We start from the raw sequence: 20,930 nt of genomic DNA on the forward strand, positions 1-20,930 counted from the left end.
CGCGGTGTCACCGCATAGTACTCTGTACTATTCATATGTACGGTGTCGTCGCACAGTTGTGATAGGGCGGGTAGCATCCCGGCTGGCTTGCCGCCGTCACTTCTGTTCCCCGAATCGTCCACCCTTCGCTGAATGAGGTTGGGCTCGAATAAGAGCCGTTGCTGCTGTTATTCTTAGCACCTATCCTGAGTGAGCCAGGTTCTGACGACGACACGCTAAGTACATTCTTGATTCAACATGGCAGACAACACTTGCACATAGCTTCTATTCTTAGCCATCCTCGGCGGGAAGATGGTTTAAAATATCTCTACGGGTACAGATGGCTCTTGGCTAACGGTGTTGAACAGGACAATAGTCCAGATGGAGACCCTTAGTTCTCATAACAGCCAAACACTGCTAAAAATATTCTATCTCTACAGCATATATGTATAACTTCTATGTTTAGAAGACATCGCAGATAGTCGAGATGGAGGCGGCCGTTTACCACGACAGGCGCTACGTCTAAAAATAACACTCTTCATGAAAATTATGAGAATAGGTGGTTTTTATATTTAGAAGAGGTCACAAATGATTAATCATGCGTTTCCCTACATACATAGCCTAGCCCGCATCGTACACTGCAAAGTACAAACTCTCCTTCGTGATTTCATCATTTCAATTTCGTTATCATGAGGGAAGAGGACAGCTTCATCAGCTACAACAAAAAACACAAAATACCCAAACGCCAGACCATTATCCAACCCAATGCATTGTTGTCCATTACATATGCTCAATACCGTTGGCGTGAAGCGGGCATGCTCTCTCCCTCTTCCTCATACACAAGGACCATCGGCACAGGCGTCGTGCGGCCCTTGTCGCGAGAGTCCTTCTCTCGGCCTTTATCACGATCACTGGGTCTTTCTACCTCGCGGGCAATCGGCATCTGTCTCGGGGTGCGCCGCGAGCGCTCACGAACCTCCCTCTCCCGCTTCTTCTCCTGTGGCGCTTCCCTAGGCACGAGCCGTAACGGAGGCACCTGTCTAGTCGCCGCCTTAGGTCTTCTAGAGGGATCTTGCAGAGGGAGCAAATTCTCCTTGGCCTTGGACCTGTTGAGGGCCGGCGGCGGCTCATTACATGCGACCGGCTTGTTGCCATCCACAGCGGCAAGCTCTGGAATGCTTCCGGTTCTGATCGCATCTGCTCGGGAATCTGCAGTTTTCATTTCAGCGGTGGGATCCCTCGGTTTGGCCTGCCGCTCACGCTTTGCCTGATCCGCCAGGTATAATGCAGGTGCTTGCCGGTCGTGACGCCGCCTGGGGCGGGTTTGTGAGAATTGTGTCATGTGGCTCATCGGAGTGTCAGCAATGGGCGTGGGCTCTGGTGGATTCTCCTGCCAAAAGGCTTGCCTGGATTGCACACTGCCAAAGGTATAATTTGGCTGTGCATCAGCGCCTGCGCGGAGCCGATTGGGAGAAGCAGGTACTAAGATAGGCAGCTCTATGCTGTCCGACTCTGCGTCATGCATGACCTCTCTCTCATTAATGGGCTCATTATACTCTGCACGTGCCCCAACCACGGGTTCTACCTCCTGCTGCCCTTCCCACTCCTCTTGGTCTTGCTTGTCGTCCTCGATATCAGCAGGCAGGCCTTGTCTGGCGCGTCTCTCCCTGAGCAAATGCGTATGATATCGAATATGATGCTCAGATGTCAGGTTCTCACCATGAACATATTTATATATATCTTGCTCCTGGAAGTACTGCGTGTTTGAAGACGGTAAATTTTTATCTTCAAGGGCGACGGCCGAGATCCTTTGTACCAGGGAAGACTCTGACGCAGCATCCTGTTCTGGCTGTGGTATGTGCGGACCGGCCTGTTGCTGATGGGCTGTTGGGCATCGTTTGCTGGTATCCTGCATCCCATACTCCCGCTGGGCACTAGCAGCGTTACGCCGCCGCGCGTTGTCATACACTTGTGACTCTTGAGTGCGTGGCCATGGCTCCTCGTCACTCTCCGGGTACGACTGTGAGATGATGGATTCGTCACTGTCAGAGAACTCTTCCAACAGATTGTAGTGGCCTTCGCTCATCGTCGGGCGCATTTTTTCCTCGCCATGTTGATAAGTGACTGGGGCGGCAACATATGATTGCGTGAACCGATTGTAGCTAGGACGGCTGTTGGAGGACGATATTCCAACGCTGCTACCGTCGACTCTGAAAGGTCCGCTAGTTGAATGCTCACGGGGCTGACGTGATGGTGCCATCCAACGATCGTGGTACTGCGGATCCCTTTCCGGTCCCCGAGTCACTACGATGGTGTTGACGGTGTGCTCCTGGACATCAGTGGAGGGCCTCTGGTCCATGACCGTCCTGTGCGAGTTGTCTTTTCCGGAGTCATGTGCATTTCTCGGATGATGTCGCGGGCCATTTTGGTGGTGCAGCTGTGGTGCCAAGGTATGCTCGCTTTGATCTTGCTCCGGAACAGACTCACGACTCTGCAGCTTGAGTCTTGCATAGGGCACGTCGTCTGTGTCAATTACAAGTAAAGACTCTTCGTCACGTCCGAGGATTCCATATAGCAAAATCTCACCAGACTTGATACCGATAACAGCACTTGTGCCGACATATGTGGCGTCTCCTTCCGCTCCGCATCTATTTCCAAAGACGACGATGGTCTCTCGGTTGGATTCAGCGGAGATTATTGGTTGCAGACGAGTGATCCAGTAGAGTAGAGTGTCCATGTCTGGTTCTGCGGGCTTGCGGAAGAACTCGTTCTGGTCAATATGAGTAGACCATGCCATGCTCAGCACGACAAGGCTGGCTCCAGACTCGAGCGCATGGTTGGAGAATTCGTAGTCCTCCCACGGAGCTTCGAACTTGTAAGGGCTACGAAGACTGTTAGCTTAAACACTCCACGACAGAGACAAGAAGCTTCCAGGGCCAACTTACTTGATGTCCATACAGATTCCGAGTGCCATGCGGCCCACGGGGTGGACATTGGCAGTGTAGAACCCGCTACGGCCTTCCAGTGCCCAGGTTTCATCCGTGTAGTACAGGTGGGACTTTCTGTAGTTTCCGACAGCGTCGCCGTCACCGTCCATTATTATGGCCGAATTGTAGTATTTCGGGTCGGTGGGCCAACCATCCTTGGGGTCAACCCTCTCTGGGTAGCCAGTGACGACGACACTGTCGTACTTCAAGGCGGCCTGTCGCGACCAAGCTGCGCTGATGCCCGCATCTTTCAGCTCCAGGTGTGGCGAGATGTGTCCGAGGGACTTAAAGTTGTAGCCGGAAAAGGCCAGCTCGGGCAGGACAAGCAGGTCAATGTCCTGCGGGTCCGCCCGTTCCAGGATAGCATCGGCTCGCTCGATGTTGTGGTCAACATTTGCAAGCTGCGGTGCGAACTGGAGACAGGCGATGCGCATCTTGCTTTGAGCACGACCTGCCGGCCTACCACGTAGAGCGGCGGCAGGCGCAGACAGCGCGGACGCAGATGCCGACGCCGACGCGGGCGTGGACCGAAGGGCGCTTTTGCAAGGCGACTGACTGACTTGTGAACAAACGTCCAAGTGCCAGCGTTGGATGGGCGACACAGGACACAGCACACTCTGGGGTAGGTACTGTGCGCAAGCTGTGATGCTCTGTGATACAAACAGCCCTGTTCGCTGAAGAGACTTTCTTTCTGAGAGATGGAGGGTCGTCCAGACGTTGGTTTGGGGAAGGCGATGGGCGAGCGAGGCGAGTTGGCAGCGGGGGCGGCGAGGCTACCCGCGTTGTGGTGCAGAGTGAGTAGTCCCTGGCGATATTACTGGAGCAAGCTGCTGCCTGTTTGCAACTCCGAGGGGGAGGGACCACGACGATGAGCACGCACCTGCCAAAAGCACGGTCGTCGAGGGAGATTATTTTATGAAATATCTAGTAAACCTCGAGAAATGGGGGGCTTTTGCTCTTTGAACGATTTTCCAAGAGTAGGTAGCTAACTTTAGTTGCAAAGTTTAGCAATAACTAGTTTATTACCGCCGGGGCTTACTTGGTGGGCCAGTCCAGGACATTGCTGGTAGCTGAACGGCCAGCTAGGCCAGCTAGGCCAGCTAGGCGCTCAAGCTGGCGCTAGGGGTGTAGGGAAGCAAAGAGGGATCTGGATTATTTTACTAGAGCAAGGCAACATACAGCCAATCTAATCCTATTGTGGTCAGCCCGGTCTTGGAGACGGTCGAGCTATACAGTTGGGAAGGTTCACTGCGATTTCACCGCTATGAAGAGCGTCTTGCTGGCAATGTCTGGAGGTAGAAGTGTAAGTAGGTATGTACCTACGTACATAGGTAGGTGCAGGTCGTCGTAGACCGCTCTCCTTCACAGCCAGCACCAAACAACCACGAAAAAGAGTATACGGATGGATGCTCAGGAAACCATCTCGCGAATATTGCCAACCGATCGAGATCCTTTCTGAGCAACGGATGTGCGCCAAGGCCCAAGGGTAACCAGTTTACCAGTATGCTCCTCGGGCAGGACAACAATCAGAAGCCAAGACCAGAGGCCGGAGGCTTCCCGCAAGTGTCCAAAATTCCCCCTCCCTTCTCATCTGGCTCTCTCTTTACCTACGCTCCGTATCTTTTATCTTAACCACCTTCTCTTTGGCATCAACTATGAACTCTTTTCGCCTTGCTCTATGCTGGTCTCCTTCGGGGGCCAGACTCACCTGCATGTAGAGGGGCTGTGGATGGCGGTGCTCAGGTTGACTTGCCCGAAGCCAGGCAGACAGACACACACACCACACACCACACACCACAAAGCACACACCACACACCACAAAGCACCACCTACCAACGCCACCAGTCACCTTTGTGACCCTGACCAGGAGCTGTCACGTCGCACAAAAAAGAGGGCAGCTCCCTTGCTGACGCAGAACATCTCGTGTGTGTGCTATATCATGGCCAGCCAGTACGTTGGTGGTATTCGCGTACGGATATGTGAAAGGTCAGTGGTGTGGTGTGAACATGTGTGTGCAAGCGACTAGCGGATATTAAAACCGGGCAGAAGTTCCTTCGGACGGGGCAGCAAATGTCTCCAATAATGATAAAAAAGAGAGACGTCCACGGTCTCGCCCTCAAGGGTGGCGCTGTTCTTCACAGTCACTGGATGGGTGGTGGGTGTGGGAGGCGGCGAGCCTGGCAAACTTAACCGCGGACGACAAGATGAGTGCATGCCACGGACAATATCGACAAAATCCAGTCAAGTCACCCACCTGGACCATGCATATCCTCAAATCACCCTGCCAAAAAACCGACGGTATGCGATTTGTGCAAAGGTTGGATAAATACTGTGTACCCCCGGGGAGTGATGTGCCCGTCAACGTGCATAATAAGGCTGTCCAAGATAACACACCCACCCCCCATCCGTCTCACGCAACTCCGAGGACAATGCTTGCAAGTGGGAGCCAAACTAGCCTAGCAAAAAATCGGGTTTTTTCAATGTCTCAGTTCTTTACGCTTCGACTACCAACATTCTGCCACGCCCTTCCTTCCTCCCCAGCTTCCGTCAGCAGCGGGAAGAAAAAGAAAGACATCGACGACGCATGTCCCTCCTCTCCTGTGTTTTGTGTCGCAGTGACAGACCGCTCAACGCTGCAAAAGATTGTCCACACCATGCTCCAGACTTCGAATTCATTGTCACTCGGCATGCATGGTGCACCGCAGAGCCGGCAGTGGGGGGGCGCGTCGACGGCTAGCAAGTGCCCACGGAAGGACAGCCGGGTTTCTGCACGGACTGGACACCCCCAGAGAGACACCCGCTGAAGAGAGGGAAGAGAAGCCACCACCGGTGTCTGCTTCGTCTTATCGCTTCTATACCTTGGCGGCCTCATAGCGTGATGCAACGTCTTCAAATGCGATTGCCGCCCAGGCGCCCGCTGGTCGTCTTTTGACCAGCATCAGACGAGAAGTCATATCCCCAAACATTACGGATATCCGACGCATTAGTTAGAGGAGAAGTGACTGTGGGACGGACTCGCACGAGCCCAACATCCCTTGCTCGAGTTTTTTTGTTTTATTCCCTCTCGCCGGGGGGTAGGCAATCTGGCCGGGCGCTGCGCCGGCCGCTAACGAACTAAGTCGCCAGCCAACAGCGAGGCGTTCCATTTTCCCGGGACCAGAGTCCTTTTCGCAGTGACAACAGCCACGCCGCAGCTGTCAATGCAATGACAGGTAGCTAGTACCTTGGGCGGAATATGCCCGCCTCCCAAGACGGGCAGGGGGGGTGCGTCAAGGTTGTAGGGGAAACGGGCAAGTTGCTTCCTGGCCTGCCTTGTCAATACTAGCCAACTTGTTGATGACTCTGCCGCCTTTTCCTTCAGGGTGTGGCTCACCTGCAGGAAGATGCTTCAGCCCCCGTCTGGCCAATCCAGTTGAGCGGACAGGGGGGTAAGGGGTTACATTGTCTCTGAGCCCGGCGCTTAAAATCAACGTCTGTATGGTTCGCTCGGTGCCGTGGCTTGCAGGACCCCCCCATCTCGACAGGGTCGACTGCCCAGTTACAAGGCATAATCCGTCCCACTACAAGCAAGGATGCCAAGAGACGGCTACCGTCTGAAGACCTGGAGACTCCGGGCCCAAGCCGTCCAAAAGCGGTGCTGTCCAGCGCTGTGAGGGTGATGGACACCAGACAACAAGTCCGCCCCCCCCCCCCAATATCGCGGGGAGTTAAGGATCTCTGGGCGCTAGCAAGACCGGGAAGCCTAACCAAACACAGACATGGTGATTGGCTCGGCCCATGCCAATCTGCAAGGCGACGAGGCGCCTAACTGCCTCCGGGTCTGGGTCTTGATCCTCTTTCCCTTTCTTTATTAACCCTATTGATGTGATGCTGGGAGGGGCCAAGCCTTTTTTTCTCCTTGCCGGCGAGAAAATCGTGCTTCCGCCGTTTCTCCACCACCCGCCAGTACTAACTAACTTGGTCGACATCACCATCAACCCCATGCCTTCCACATTCAGACACATCGAGACTCCCCAACCTTCGCAATACTTCGTGGGTATCAGCGCTCTTCTTTTGCGGTGGCGGGGTCCGGGCGGGGGCCAAACATTATTCTACTTTTTTGAATCTTGCCCCCAGGTGCATACGTACATGCGCCTCTCGGCTCCGTCCTAATCCTCTCACTCGCCCACACACACACCACACCCTCCCTCCTTTCCCCTCCTTTCACCTCGTTCCGGAGAAAGAGAGACATATAGTCACACACGTTGACACAAAATACTTCTGTCACTGACCAGCCAGCGATCGGCAACCTTTCCATCTGGTGCATCGGGTGGGGGCTACCTGGCCCGTTACGCCACTCACTGCAACAGTGTCCTGGCTGGGTGAGCTGATTCCTGCAGTAAGGATGTGATGCTGGCAACAAACCGTTTTTTTCCCTTCTGTAAACTTTGCCGGGTACCGTCATGTCCCCTTTTGTCGCTTGTGCGACTCACACGTCCTGCAGTGTGCTATAACCTCCCCCTCCCACTTAATTACTTACTTATGTATGATTTGTACGGAGACGCAGCTACACCATAACTTCCCGTCCTCTGCTCTCCTGTTTCCGTTCTTCCTTCTCCCAACATTTCTATCTGTTTCTTCTTCTTCTTCTTTTTTTCTTGGCTCCTAGATGGCCATGTAAAAGCGAGGGACGAAATCTTGGCCACTTGTCTGTCCACCTTGATGTTTGCTGAGGGAAGGCTCCCGCCGTTTTCTCGTCCCTCACTCTTGCCATGAACGAGACACAAGACTAAAAAAGCCCGCGACGCCCTTCTCATTTTGGATTCCCACAAGCCCGCAGCCTTGTGCTAACCAAACCGCCTTTTGCAGTCCCCAAGCGGCTGCTCGTCCTCTTCTTCAAGACCCCGCGGTTGGCCCTCTCACCTAGTCCCATTTGGCCAACAGGAGCGCTTCCACGCCGGCGCGTAAGCCCACTGCGATCGTCATGCACCGTGTATACACCGTTGCCGCCGCCCTTTTCCTTGTGTTTTCACCTTCAGCCGTCGATGCCCTCCAAGTCACGCCCGGCTCCAAGTGCGCCAAAGCCTGCCTCAACTCAGGCAGCGACAATCCGTGGAAGAAGTCCGACTCCAACACCAACATCACCGACGTGACCTGCGCCGACTCCAGCTACCTCAACACAGAAATAGGCCAGCACTACCAAAGATGCCTCACTTGCTTACAGCGAAGCAACAGAGCGTGGGATGGCGAGAGTGACCTCAAGTGGTTTGTCTGTAAGTCATCTCAGGCCTTCACATCTCCCTCGAGCTCTGCGTTTGCGCCTCTGTTGGTAGCTAACCCGGGCCCATCCGCCGAACTTGTTAGACAACCTTCGATACACACTCGACGCCTGCCTCTTTTCAATACCGTCTCAGCCAAAGTATGAGGGCAACATCTCGTGCGCTACCAACAGCGGCTGCCGAGGACTCAAACCCTCGCTATCCAACGATAAGCTCGAGCCGGACCCCAGTCTGGCTTGGGACTACTGCGCAGCCGACGATGGCAACTTCATGGGCGACAACATATCCGTGTGCCGCGATTGTCTGCGGAATAGCAATGAACAGGCCTACATGGCCAACTGTGAGCCCTCCACTACATATCTCTCATCTTACCCCCTCTTCTCGTAGCTAACAAGCCTGCCACCCATGCAGTCATCACAGCACTGGAAGCTGGTTGCCGCCAGACGCCCAACGACGGCGATGTGCTTGGCCTTAGTGCCACCGTCTTCTCCAAGTCGACCGTCGACATCATCGATCCGCAGCGCGTCACCAACCCAGATGAGCCCTCAGGCAAGCTGCCAGCCCCTGCCATTGCCGGCATCGTCGTCGGCGTCGTGCTTGTCTGCATGATTGCCGTGTGCCTGCTCGTGGCACACTGCCGCCGCGAGCGCCGCTACGGAAGCTGGTCCGACCCATACGATTCGGACGAGCCGTATCACCACAACCAACAACAACACAATTTGCAGAGCCCGTACCGGTCCCCCAACACTTGGACCGCCGCGGGCGGCCCCAAGGGGACCACTGCGCCGCCAGCTCTCATTGTGCGGCCTTACCACGGCGAAGAAGCGTACATGGGGGCCCGCAGCCACAGCGAGAAGACAACGCCCGTCACCGGTCCTCGGTTCACAGCCGCCAGCCGGGGCCCTGGTGGCCCTGGAGGTCCAGGGGGCATTGAGCTAGGTGGCGGACACCCCTACGAGGACGACACACAAGGTTATCGGCCGCGCTCACAAAGCACCATCGTCACGCCGGTCCCAACGTACGTCGACGGCGAGGAGAGCGATGGCGCACGTCGCGGCCGCACGCCATCGCCGCGCAGAGAGCAGCGGCATGACCAGGATGAGGAGGACTACTTCTCCCACCGGAGCGCAAGAGGCGGCGAGCGCAAGTCGCTGCAGCCGCCCCCGCCCATCGCGACCTTCGGCCTGCCAGCCAACCCGCGACGGCGCTCGAACACGCCAGACTCCTTCGCCGAGCAGGCTTATATAGCCGCCGCCGAGGAGTCGGAGCGCATCGCCGCGCGTCACGCTGCCCGCGCGTCTCAGCAGTTATCCCCTGGAGCGGCCTTTACCGTCCCGGGCGCGAGCGCGGACGGCGCCGCCAAAAGGTTCCCTACGATATCGCCCAGCGCTATCGCCGCCAAGCTGAAGCTGTCGAGCCTCTTCCGCTCCTCCTCGTCCCAGCAGCCCATCATGCACATCTCGGCTCCCATCCTGGAGACCAGCCCGCGATACTCGATCGCTCCCAGGGGTCCCGTCGTTGTAGGCCCCAGGAGGCAAAAGCGCGTCATCTCGCGCCCGCGGCAGCAGGCGGTCTCCAGTGACGTGTACGGATGAGAACGCGCCGTGGCTGACTGACCGTTTGCTCCTTTACTAGGATTCATCTCAGGCTAGATACACCCGTCCCCATATCTCACGCACATTATATCCAATTTGATTTTTTTGGCCTATTTGCATTGCTTCTCTTGGCGCTTTTTCTTTCCAATTTTGCATTGATACCAGCGGCGTTCGCGCTTCTGAGGAGCTCACGTACCGTAATTTCATTGCAGATTGATGTCGGACACACAGAACACTCACGCTCACTACCATAATGGCATTGTCCCGGGGTTTCTTTTCTTTTCTTTTCTTTTCTTCTGTTTACATTTTCTTTATTTCCTTGGGAGGACACATATTTGGACATGTCTGCCTAGCAATAGCAAAACAGCAGCTTTGACGTCTTCAGGCTGAATTTTCTTATTGAAATTATACTTGGCATATCTGCGGATCTGCATATCGGGTACACTATGCTACACTTCTTATACTTGTATAATATCTTACAACGGAGATTAACCGAGACGGCGTCCTGCACCTCTCGTCCTCCAGGCATCTGGGAGCGGGCCGGACTGAGAGCCCGTCGTGCTACCTGTCGCGTAATTACTAGCGCCCGCAACGCCGGGGCGGGAGATGGCCTCGACACGGCCCTCTACGGCCCTGACCAGGCTGGTCATGAACTGGGGCGTCTTGAGCAGGTTGGAACCACCTCCAAGCTGGGGGTAGATTCTCGTGAGAAACTCGTACAGGTGGGCGGCCACGAGACCGTAAATGCCGAGGAAAAAATCTTGGATGCCGCCAGGGAACAGCAGGCTAATGCCAATCATGGCATACGGCATCAGTGGCGCAGGCAAGGGAACAAACATATAGTTCACCTGCAAGCCTTGTTGCTGTTGGGTGGCTGTATAGGTCAGGGCGACGATGAGGCCCCGCGTCAGGGCAAAGAAGGGCATAATGGCGACAAAATAATCAATGATCTGACCAATCAAGTTAGTCAAGGTTCTGAAGCGAAAGTAGCCCGTCGCTCGAGTAAACAAAAAGATCTACGGAAAAAAAAAGGAAAAGCAAATGTGTAGAAATGTAGGGAGCTAAGAAACCACTCGAGCAAATTAAGAGTCACACGAGCCATCCATATAGACATCCCACCATGCCTGCACCGCCCACCAAGTCCGGATTTTGCGAATGATGGACCGGCGGGAAGTACAGGGGTGATCTTCCTCATTTCCAGGAACCGTGACAGCTGTAGAGGCAAAACACTGCCCGGGCAGATATATGAGGTGTGGCACAGGGTGCGCCATGAGATTCAAGACAGGGACAAAGACAAACAAAACAGGAAACAAGCGAGCGAAGCGAGGCATATAAACAAGAAAGAAAGCTTACCGCGATGAAGCTGCATACGCAAATGAGATACCAAATGAAGTCCTCTTTGCGTCGCAGCCGCGGATGGCCGGTCTCGAGGTCACTGGCCGCCTTGTAGAAGAAGAACGTGTCAAACAGCAGGCCGAGCTGGGGCCCCGTGATGAGGAAGCCCGTCGCGAGGCGCCATATTTGCGGCGGGAACCGCAGGATGTACCCCGAGTGGTATCCCAACCACTGACTAGGGATGAATCCAAAGTATAGACCGACCGAGCTGATAAACATCCACGTGGCCAGAGTACTGCGCGGAAAGTTAGCATCGCTCTGTCGAAGAGAGCAGAAAGGGGGGACGTACCGAGAGATGGGCGGCAAGCGCCAGTACTGAGCCGCAATTGTGTTATCAGACATGATGTGCTACGAGGAGAAGCTGTCGTTTCTCGTTGTGCGGTGCTGTGGGCAATGAAGCAAGCTTTTCGTTCGTCTTCCAAAACGCCTCGCGCGAAGAGAATGGAGAGGAAAACAAAGCTGTCCCGTGCGAAAGAAAGCCGATGATGTGGAGCTTCTTTGATGCAGGGATGGAAAAAAAAGAACGATTGACACACAAGCTCCAGGCAACGATGGAGGTGAGGTGTCTTGCGTAGCTGGCCTGCTATCGTGTCATCTTCGTTTTTTTTTGTTCAGGCAGAGTTTTGGCGCAAGCTGGCCAGTGTGCAAGAAGCCGGTTTTGTGGACCGGAGCAAATTTTGGAGCTTGCCCCATTCTGGCGAGTTGCCATTAGGCGGGCATACGCGTTTATCGGGGCGAGAGCTTCCTTCCTACCCGGGATCATTGTGTAAATTGGATGCAAGTTTCCTCTGCGGCTTTCGTGGTTCTGATCGACAAGAATCTCAAAATTTGGGTTCTTGGGGGAAGTTATCGAGATATGTAAACAAGTGGGCGGGAAGTGCTGTCTTATTTAAGCGCCGTGCCGCCGTAGAATGCCAATCGGTCGCGTGCCCGCTATTACATCAACACTCGTATCGGAAGCTTCTGCCTCCGTCATTGCACCTCTCACACCACTTTCACAACCGCAACGATGCCTTCACATAGTCCCCTAAAAACAGAGGAAGCCAATGCGGCCAGCTGGGAAGCGGCCAAGGGCGCCGGCATGGGAGCTGCGAAATGGGGAGCCGGAGCTGTTGTTCTCGCTGCGATCGGCCATGTCTGGTCGCCCGTCTACCGAGGCACCACAGTGCAGTTTAAAGTGTACGCTACTCATCGCTCAACGGCCCTCCGACTTGCTAATCAGACGCCAGATTCGTTCAAATGTCCGCCATGGTTCTTGGCGGCATGATTGAGGCAGACCACAGCCTCCGTCTGTACGAGTACCAGATGCGCATGCAAAGGCGCGTCCAAAGGGAGCAGGCCAAGTGGGAGCGCTACCAGGACGAGTTCATCCAGGCCAACAACAACAAAAAATGAAACACGGAAACGGCATAAAATATCATATATTTTATACCGATACAACCACCCAGGACATATTTTATGCTCACATCATTTCATCTCCACCGAACATGTACGAATAGTCAAATTGATAGATCAAAAAACCAACTCCAACGCCAAATGCAAGATGCGTTACGTTTTATTCCTTGAAACCATCCCATGAAACCGTTACTTTGCCTGGAAGCGCTTGGGATCCATGTTTATCCTGCACAGCCGCACTACACAGCCGCTCAGTTGCAGCAGCGTCTGCACACCCTCCAGAATCTTCATGTGCGTGAAGCCGATCTCCTTGATAAACTCGAGCTTCGAGTGTTCGCTCAGCGTCGGGATTGTCTTGGTGACCTTGAACATGGTGCTGATGATGTCGTGGCTCGAGTAGCCAAGGTCCCACAGCTCGCGGAGCGTGTCGAGCGCGGCGTCGACGTTGCCCTCGTAGCAGGCCTTGAGCATCGCCTGCACCTTGATGGGATGCGGCGAGTCCACCACCTTGAAGACGTTGTCGCCCGAGACGAAGCCGAAGCCGGAAAACGTCGACTGCAGGTTGTTGATGGCCTGTCGCATGTCACCCTCGGCGCTGAAGACGAGGGCGGCGAGCCCGTCGTCGCTGTATTCCACCTTTTCGGCCTCGATGATCTGCATCAGCCGCTTGACGACCTGCGCGTCGGTGAGCTTGGCGTAGCGGAGGATGGCGCACCGCGACTGGAGGGGCTCGATGATCTTGTTGGACTGGTTGCACGCAAAGGCGAATCGCGTCGTGTTGGAGTAGATCTCTATGGTCCTGCGCAGAGCTTGCTGCGCGCCCGACGTCATGCTGTCCGCCTCGTCGAGGATGATGAGCTTGTGGCGGCCGGCCGGCAGCGTCACCTTTTTTTGCGCAAAGCCCTTGATCCGGTTGCGCACGACGTCGATGCCTCGCTCGTCACTGGCGTTGAGCTCGAGGACGGCCTCCTTATACGACTCGCCCAGGAGCTCACGCGCGAGACACAGCACGCTCGTTGTCTTGCCTATGCCTGGCATGCCAGAGATGATGACGTGCGGCATGTTGCCCTCCTTGGCAATGATTTTTAGTCGCTCAATCGTTTCGGTATTGCCGACCACATCGTCGAGGAAGACGGGACGGTACTTTTCGACCCTAAGGGTAGCTTCTTAGCAAGCGTGCTCTGGTGCACCGTGATAGTTGTTCTGCTTGGCGTACCATGGTAGCTCATAATTTGACGATCCGTTGGTAGAGGCAGAGAGGGCCGCCTTGAAAGCGGCATTCGAGGACTCGCCCTTTTCTTCGGCTTTCGCGGCTGGCATCGTGAATTTCGTGAGGGGGCAGAACAATGAGCAGTACGTGTGCAGCACTTTACGCGATGGGAAGACGCGTTTGATGGTTCTGGTTCAGGCTGCTGGCATCCCACTAGAAGCTAAGGTGGTCCGTGCACCCAAACCGCTGTGGTGGCCCGGCGGACCCAGAAAAAAAGTTGTCCATCGCATAGATTCTGAAATTTCGACTCCAAAAAATTACGAACACATAGAACGACACCTACTGCACACGGCATTCCTCGCGGCGATACGAAAAGAGCCCCGTACGAGAGAGACAATATTAACACACCACTTTTCCGAATTCAATATCCGACACCATGGGTGTGGCCAAGAAGACGAGAAAGTTTGGCCTGGTACGACACCTTATCGATAAGCCACTTCGAAACTGAATACTGACGAGAAATCATCACAGGTTAAGCGAGTGATTGGCAAAAGCGATGCGCGACTCAAAGAGAACCAAGCGAAGCAAGAGGCCCTGCAGAAGCTCAAGCAGAAGAAGACGGTGCAGGGCGAGGTGGTGCGCGAGGTGCAGCAGATGCCCAGCAACATGTTCTTCCAGCACAACACGGCCCTCGTGCCGCCGTACAACGTCCTCGTCGACACCAACTTCCTCAGCCACACGGTGCAGCGCAAGCTGTCGCTGCTTGAGTCCATGATGGACTGCCTCTACGCCAAGTGCAACCCCATCATCACCTCGTGCGTCATGTCGGAGCTGGAGAAGCTCGGCCCCAAGTACCGCCTGGCGCTCAAGGTGGCGCGCGACGAGCGCTGGCAGCGCCTGACGTGCGACCACAAGGGCACCTACGCGGACGACTGCCTCGTCGACCGCGTGCAGAAGGACCGGATATACATTGTGGGAACCAACGACAGGGCGCTGAAGCAGCGCCTGCGCAAGATCCCTGGCGTGCCGCTCATGAGCGTGGCACGGGGAAAGTATGTGATAGAGAGGCTGCCTGGTGCGCCAGACTCATAAAAAAGACGTTGAGAGTATTGTCTTTTTTGGGAATTTAGCGAAATGATCATTTTCAGACATGAATATTTGCACCGCCTCCCCCTTTCTCGAAGATGCTCCGAGAGTACTCTACTGTCTCTGAGCGAGGTTGTTGGAGTAGAGAGATCTGCCGTTCTGATGGATTGCATGTATCGCGGGGCCGCGGTGCTCCGGTGCATCATGAAACACCCGGACCCCGACGTCAGCCTGGAGAAGGATTAAGCAGCACACGATAGGTTTCACCTCCCTATGATCTACAATTAGTCCGTCGGGCATTGCTGAGGCGAAGCGTATCAGCCATCGGACGATCGACACACAATTCAGTTCACTGCACAGCGTCGCATTGTGCGAGTGTCTATCCGCGACATGGCGGTCGTGTGCTGACGCCTTCCGTGTTTTCTGAGCTGCTCAGCAGCATGAGGAAGAATTGCCTGGACCAACGGGAAATGGTGGAAACGATGAAAATTTGTCAAAAACCTTACCATGTAAAGTAAGTTCTGTGGTAAAGTGGTTTCACAAGCGCCTATAATGGATGATACTTGCACTTGTATGACCAGAGCACATTAGAACGCTTGGATTTTAGTAGCGAATTACCGACGATCATATGAAATCTTGTCTGACCATCTTGCGCAAAGACCTTCGCGCTGAGAATGTAAAGTCCAAATTTAGGACAGCACACTGAAACGCAGGTATCATACACTGAAGCTGGTCCTCAGTATGACCTGAGTTCTACTTTCCTCGATGGGAAACACAGGATATATAAAGCGGTCGTGAATCCTATGGTTGTAGTCAACTGAACTACTTTGCAGACCAACCTACAATCATTACGAGCTGCCCAACTACACTCCACTCTCTATGTACGTGTTATTGACCTCAATCGATTGACTCAAATTACTGACTGTCCAAGCATTGCACATCAAAGATTCTGCAAGAATGAAGCTCTCATACACCATTGGTCCTTGCCTTGCCGGCCTGGCCATCGCCGTGCCTGTGGCCGGCCCTGGTGGCGCGGCCGGTGTCCCGGATGAGGACTTGTCTAATCTCCTTGGCGCTCTCACTCCTTCCAACAATGGCGTACAGGGTGGCGGTGCAGGCGGCGCAGGCGCCGGTGGCCTCGACGCCCTCTTGAACGGTCCGCTGAAGAATGGCCTCGGGGGCATGAACCTGGGGGATCTTGCCAATTTGTTAGGTGGTGGTGCTGGAGGCAACGCCGGAAACAATGCTGCTAACAATGCTGGAAACAATGCTGCCAACAATGCCGGTAATGATGCTGCCAACAATGCCGGTAATGATGCCGCCAACAACGCTGGCAAAGATGCTGGTAACAATGCTGGCAATAACGCTGCCAATAACGCTGGCAAAGATGCAGGTAACGCTGGTCAGAACGCTGGCAACGAAGCCGGTAAAGCTGCCGGTAATAACGCTGGTCAGAACGCTGGTCAGAACGCTGGTCAGAACGCTGGTCAGAACGCTGGTCAGAACGCTGGAACGCTGGAGAACGCTGGTCAGAACGCTGGCAACAATGCCGGCAAAGATGCTGGCAACAACGCTGGCCAAAACGCTGGCCAGAACGCTGGCAATGAAGCTGGCAAGAACGCCGGTAATAACGCCGGTAACAATGCCGGCAAAGCTGCTGGCAACAACGCCGGCCAGAACGCTGGCAACAACAATGCCGGTAAAGATGCTGGCCAGAACGGTGGCCAGAATGGTGCCAACAATGCTGCTAACAACGCTGGCCAGAACGCTGGCAACAACGCCGGCAAAGCTGCCGGCAACAACGCTGGCCAAAATGCTGGCAATGAAGCTGGCATGAATGCCGGCCAGAACGCTGGTAATAACGCCGGTAACAATGCCGGTAAAGCTGCTGGCAATAACGCAGGCCAAAACGCTGGCAACAAGAATGCTGGCCAAGATGCCAACCAGAATGCTGGCCAGAACGCCGGCAATAACGCTGGCAACAATGCCGGTAACAATGCGGGCAACAATGCAGGCAACGCGGGAGGTAAAAAGGCCGGGAATGCTGGGAATGCTGGGAATGCTGGAAATGCTGGAAATGCCGGGAATGCTGGCGGTCGCGAAGCTGCCCAGGCTCAACAACCCCAAGCTGCTCAGCAAAACTGCACCGTCGCTGCAAATGAAACGGCATCGAATAACGAATCTGCAAACAAGAACAAGAACAAGATCGCCCAGGGAGCGGCAAGGCTTTGAGGTACGACAGTGCCTTCATCATCGACAAGCAGTGATTGAACAAGTATGAAGGCCGGCCTAGAGTACTTTGAAAATAGAACTGATTGAATGATGAGAAGACCTGACCTGAGACATTAATGACCATTTACTGTATCCGTGATAAATCTTTTGTTCTAAATGTGCGATTTATTCGAAGAACTAACACTTGCTCGTCAACCACAAGTGCCGAGCACCGCCAGATTACTACAATGGGAGAGCAATTTTTTCAAATTAATTTCGACGTAAATCTTGGTAGAACTAACATTATATTTAGTAAAATGCATCTCCTTTTTTAGAAGAAAACATACCCATAAAGGTTTTGCTTGATCATACTCTCAAGTACATACGTAGTGGCGGACCCCTCACCGACTTGAGCTGTCAGCGCCGGCGTTAAAACAGCAAGGTTTACGCTTTACCCCGTGGCAGCTACCTCATCTCAACATCGACCCTTGCATCGAGCCAGACTAACAGCAGCTAACTTTATTAGCTCGTTGAACCTGCATCTCATCCGTTTGGTACAAACCATTACACATAGCGCCGACGCCCATTGAACCGACCGACGCATGGATCTGGATCTCAGCCTCGACGACGGGGCGCTGCCGTCGGTGCCGCCGCAGAAGCGCTCGCGCGTGTTGCTGTCGTGCGCGCCATGTCGCAACTCCAAGCTCAAGTGCGACAGGAGTCAGCCGTGCAGCCAGTGCGCTAAGAAGGACCGTCCCGAGGCCTGCGTGTATGCGCCCCGGCCGGTCAAGAAGAAGCCGCCGCCCAAGGGCATGTCGGCACGGCTGAAGCGTCTCGAGGGCATGGTGCGGAGTATGTTGGAGGCCGAGGCGGAGGAAAAGGCCGGCGAGGACGGGAGAGCGAGCAGGAGGAGGGGCAGTGGTGAGGGTAAGAGTGAGGATGAAAAGACGGATGCCCAGGAGACGAGGCCGGCACAGGGACAGGTGGTGCGGAGTTTGCAAGGATCGACGTATGTGGGAGCAACGCACTGCATGGCGATGCTGGAAGATGTAAGTGGACATTGGCTCTTATCTGGTGCTTTGAGAGGTGACTGATGCTCATACGGCTACAGATTGAAGACATGAAGACGTACTTTGATGATGAGGATGACGAGCTTGAAGGTGACTCTCCGGGGGGCGACCTGGACGCCGCCGAGATGCTCCTGAGTCCCCGAGCTGGACCGGCTAGTCGCGAAGAGCTCATCGGACACATCCCAGAGAAACATATTGCTGACAGACTCATTATGCGATATTTTTCATCGTCGAGTCCTTCACAATGTAAGTCGACTGACTGCCAATTGGCTTGGCAGTGCAGGTATGCTGATCAGAGCTGCAGTCTGTGTCCATCGGCCAACATTCACTAGAAACGTGAGCACACACATTTCCTAAAACGAAATCTATCTAACGCATAATAAAGTATGCAAGATTCTGGCAAGATCCTGATAGCATGTCTCTGCCCTGGATTGCGCAACTGTTCATGATTCTTGCCCTCGGCGTCATCTTCAACCACTTCTCAGCCCCCGAAGAGCTCCGCGCCGAGTCCGCGACGCCCGTCCTGCAGCGCATCCAGAAGTTCCGCTCGTGCGCCGGCTGGGCGCTCGTCTGGAGCAAGTACACGAACCCGACGCCCGAGACGATTCCGGCCTTCATCCTCTACGTCGAGGCCTACTTCCTGTTCAGCCGCGCCGCGCAGATGAGCTGCTACACGCTCTCCGCCGTGTGCCTGCGGCTCATGCTCAAGCTGGGCATGCACCGGGACCCGGGCCGGCTCGCCGCCGCTGCCGCGCTGACGCCGTACGAGGCGGAGATGCGCCGCCGGTGGTGGAGCATGGCCTGCCAGGTCGAGCTGCTCGTGTCCTTCCACATGGGCCTGCCCAGCATGCTGCACGGCGTCGAGTCCGACGTCGAGGTCCATGGCAACCACCCGGACGAGGACTTTGACGAGGACACGTGCCGCATGCCGCCGCCGCGCCCGCTGTCCGAGCACACCGCCCTGTCCTACTCGATCAACAAGATCAAGATCTTGCGCGTCTTTGGCCGCATCGCCAAGCAGGCGCACGCGCTGACCCCCCCGACCTACGCCGACACCATGCGCCTCGACGCCGCGCTCAACGACACCTGGGACCGGGTGCCGCCGTTCCTGCGCGTCCGGCCGCTCGACCGGTGCATCGGCGACGCGCCGACGCTGCTCATCCAGCGCTACGGCATCGAGGCGCTCTACCACAAGTGCCGCTGCGTGCTGCACCGCCGGCACCTCACCGAAATCCCACTGCGACCCGAACACGACTACTCGCGCCGGCAGTGCCTCGACGCCGCCCTCACCCTGCTCGACTTCCAGCTGACCATCTGGAACGCGACGCGGCCGGGCAGCATGCTCAGCATGTGCGGCTGGTTCGTCACCTCGCTGTCCGTGCACGACTTCATGCTCGCCGCCATGGTCGTCTACGTCGTCGCGCGCAGCCCGCATTACCCGGAGCAGCCGGGGGTTGACGGCCACGAGCGCTGGGCCGCGCCGGGAGATTCCCGGCTGAGGTCCAGGCGGGAGCTGACGGCGATGCTGCGCCGCTCGCACGCCATCTGGTGCCGCGTGTCGTCGACTGTCGGGGAGCTGCGCAAGACGAGGGACACACTGGCCGTCATGCTGGCCAAGCTCGGGTGTCCCGTCGACGAGGGGAGCGGCGCCGACCCGAGGGGTAGGGTACCAGGAGGCGGTGGCGGTCTTGCCATGGCCGTGCCGCCGCCACAGTCGTCAGGAAATGACCTTGGGTTTGGACAACAGAACATGTTCGCGACGGCTCCGCCACCACCGTCGCTGATATCGGGCGGACAGCTCTCGTCGGCGGCTGCATCTGCCAACCAGCCTTCGACTGGCTCAGAGTCCACCCAAGGCTTCAATGGTATGCTATGCATGCATATTGCGCGAATTTTATGCTCTTGGCGTCTGTATCGCACGACAAGATATTTTTGGAATTGCTAGCTAACGGCTTTTCTGCAATAGGTACGATGATGGACACAGACTTTTCTTCGGCCTTTGACATGCCACTGGTTGGCAACGACCAGACAGTCGTGACCTTTCCCGGACTGGAGGTGGTGAGTGTCGGAGCTGACCTTTCAGGAAAGGAGACCTCGGCATCCGGGGAGGGTAGCGACGGCATATTTGGCACTGTCGAGTTCGAATCGTCTTGGATGGGCGACGACATGGACTGGGTGAGTGCTGATAGCGCCTCTCGCAGAGGCCAAGACTGCTGATAGGAACGCTAATGGCTAATTTTTTGACGTCTTTTCTACCTACAGAGACAGATTGACTTGTTCTCGGCAGACAACGACCAGATAGGAAACTTGGGTCAGGATTTGGAGGAGTCTTGGACGCGGAACATGAGTTACGGCGGCTCAACTTGACTGCCTGAGTTGACCAAAGACTTCTTATACCCTTTTGTCTGTTGATTGAGGGGGTGGAAGGTGAATCTGAAGAACTATTGGCGGTCTAAAAATAGAAAATTACATCATTATTACCTGGCCACTGCAATTTTTGATATTCGCATGTGCTAACAGCTTAAGATGTGAAGCGCGGTCTTTTAGTTGTCGATCAGACTTGATAACAACCGCCATTAAATCCCTATCGACCGGGAGGAAGATAGCAAACCGGGGGTCGTGCTCTACGTACAGAATGGCGCCATTGGCAACTCATTGATACTATTACGTATTACGATTGAGTAGTTCAATTATTTTTTTTTTGGCGAATTTACAATCGTAGTTTGCGTGTCTCCTGTTGGCAG

The 20,930-nt window shown here is 55.1% G+C and overlaps 8 protein-coding genes across 8 annotated transcripts; 5 read left to right on the top strand and 3 right to left on the bottom strand.

Annotated features, from left to right (window-relative positions):
• Positions 1-769: 769 nt before the first annotated feature.
• On the bottom strand, positions 770-3,400 carry ISF_01565 (amidase; the record flags this gene model as incomplete). Its single annotated transcript, XM_018845172.1, has 2 exons — positions 770-2,861; positions 2,925-3,400. 2 exons carry the CDS (start codon positions 3,398-3,400, stop codon positions 770-772), a joined length of 2,568 nt encoding a protein of 855 aa, XP_018707938.1.
• Positions 3,401-7,929: 4,529 nt separating this feature from the next.
• ISF_01566 (hypothetical protein) lies at positions 7,930-9,819 on the top strand (the record flags this gene model as incomplete). Its single annotated transcript, XM_018845173.1, has 3 exons — positions 7,930-8,218; positions 8,310-8,564; positions 8,636-9,819. 3 exons carry the CDS (start codon positions 7,930-7,932, stop codon positions 9,817-9,819), a joined length of 1,728 nt encoding a protein of 575 aa, XP_018707939.1.
• Positions 9,820-10,307: 488 nt separating this feature from the next.
• Positions 10,308-11,556, bottom strand: ISF_01567 (Der1-like protein; the record flags this gene model as incomplete). The annotated part of the gene is made up of 3 exons (XM_018845174.1): positions 10,308-10,769; positions 11,173-11,449; positions 11,504-11,556. The coding sequence occupies 3 exons, from the start codon at positions 11,554-11,556 to the stop codon at positions 10,308-10,310; spliced, it is 792 nt and encodes a 263-aa protein (XP_018707940.1).
• Positions 11,557-12,223: 667 nt separating this feature from the next.
• ISF_01568 (hypothetical protein) lies at positions 12,224-12,609 on the top strand (the record flags this gene model as incomplete). Its single annotated transcript, XM_018845175.1, has 2 exons — positions 12,224-12,393; positions 12,444-12,609. The coding sequence occupies 2 exons, from the start codon at positions 12,224-12,226 to the stop codon at positions 12,607-12,609; spliced, it is 336 nt and encodes a 111-aa protein (XP_018707941.1).
• Positions 12,610-12,798: 189 nt separating this feature from the next.
• Positions 12,799-13,929, bottom strand: ISF_01569 (DNA polymerase III, clamp loader complex, gamma/delta/delta subunit; the record flags this gene model as incomplete). Its single annotated transcript, XM_018845176.1, has 2 exons — positions 12,799-13,762; positions 13,826-13,929. 2 exons carry the CDS (start codon positions 13,927-13,929, stop codon positions 12,799-12,801), a joined length of 1,068 nt encoding a protein of 355 aa, XP_018707942.1.
• A 326-nt stretch (positions 13,930-14,255) lies between these two features.
• ISF_01570 (FCF1 small subunit) lies at positions 14,256-14,911 on the top strand (the record flags this gene model as incomplete). Its single annotated transcript, XM_018845177.1, has 2 exons — positions 14,256-14,291; positions 14,351-14,911. The coding sequence occupies 2 exons, from the start codon at positions 14,256-14,258 to the stop codon at positions 14,909-14,911; spliced, it is 597 nt and encodes a 198-aa protein (XP_018707943.1).
• Positions 14,912-15,862: 951 nt separating this feature from the next.
• ISF_01571 (hypothetical protein) lies at positions 15,863-17,137 on the top strand (the record flags this gene model as incomplete). The annotated part of the gene is made up of 1 exon (XM_018845178.1): positions 15,863-17,137. One exon carries the CDS (start codon positions 15,863-15,865, stop codon positions 17,135-17,137), a length of 1,275 nt encoding a protein of 424 aa, XP_018707944.1.
• Positions 17,138-17,718: 581 nt separating this feature from the next.
• On the top strand, positions 17,719-20,403 carry ISF_01572 (Transcription factor; the record flags this gene model as incomplete). The annotated part of the gene is made up of 5 exons (XM_018845179.1): positions 17,719-18,165; positions 18,228-18,432; positions 18,491-18,522; positions 18,572-20,051; positions 20,153-20,403. 5 exons carry the CDS (start codon positions 17,719-17,721, stop codon positions 20,401-20,403), a joined length of 2,415 nt encoding a protein of 804 aa, XP_018707945.1.
• Between the last annotated feature and the right edge of the window lie 527 nt (positions 20,404-20,930).

Source organism: Cordyceps fumosorosea (assembly GCF_001636725.1).
Source record: "Cordyceps fumosorosea ARSEF 2679 chromosome Unknown scaffold_2, whole genome shotgun sequence".
NCBI lineage: Eukaryota > Fungi > Ascomycota > Sordariomycetes > Hypocreales > Cordycipitaceae > Cordyceps > Cordyceps fumosorosea.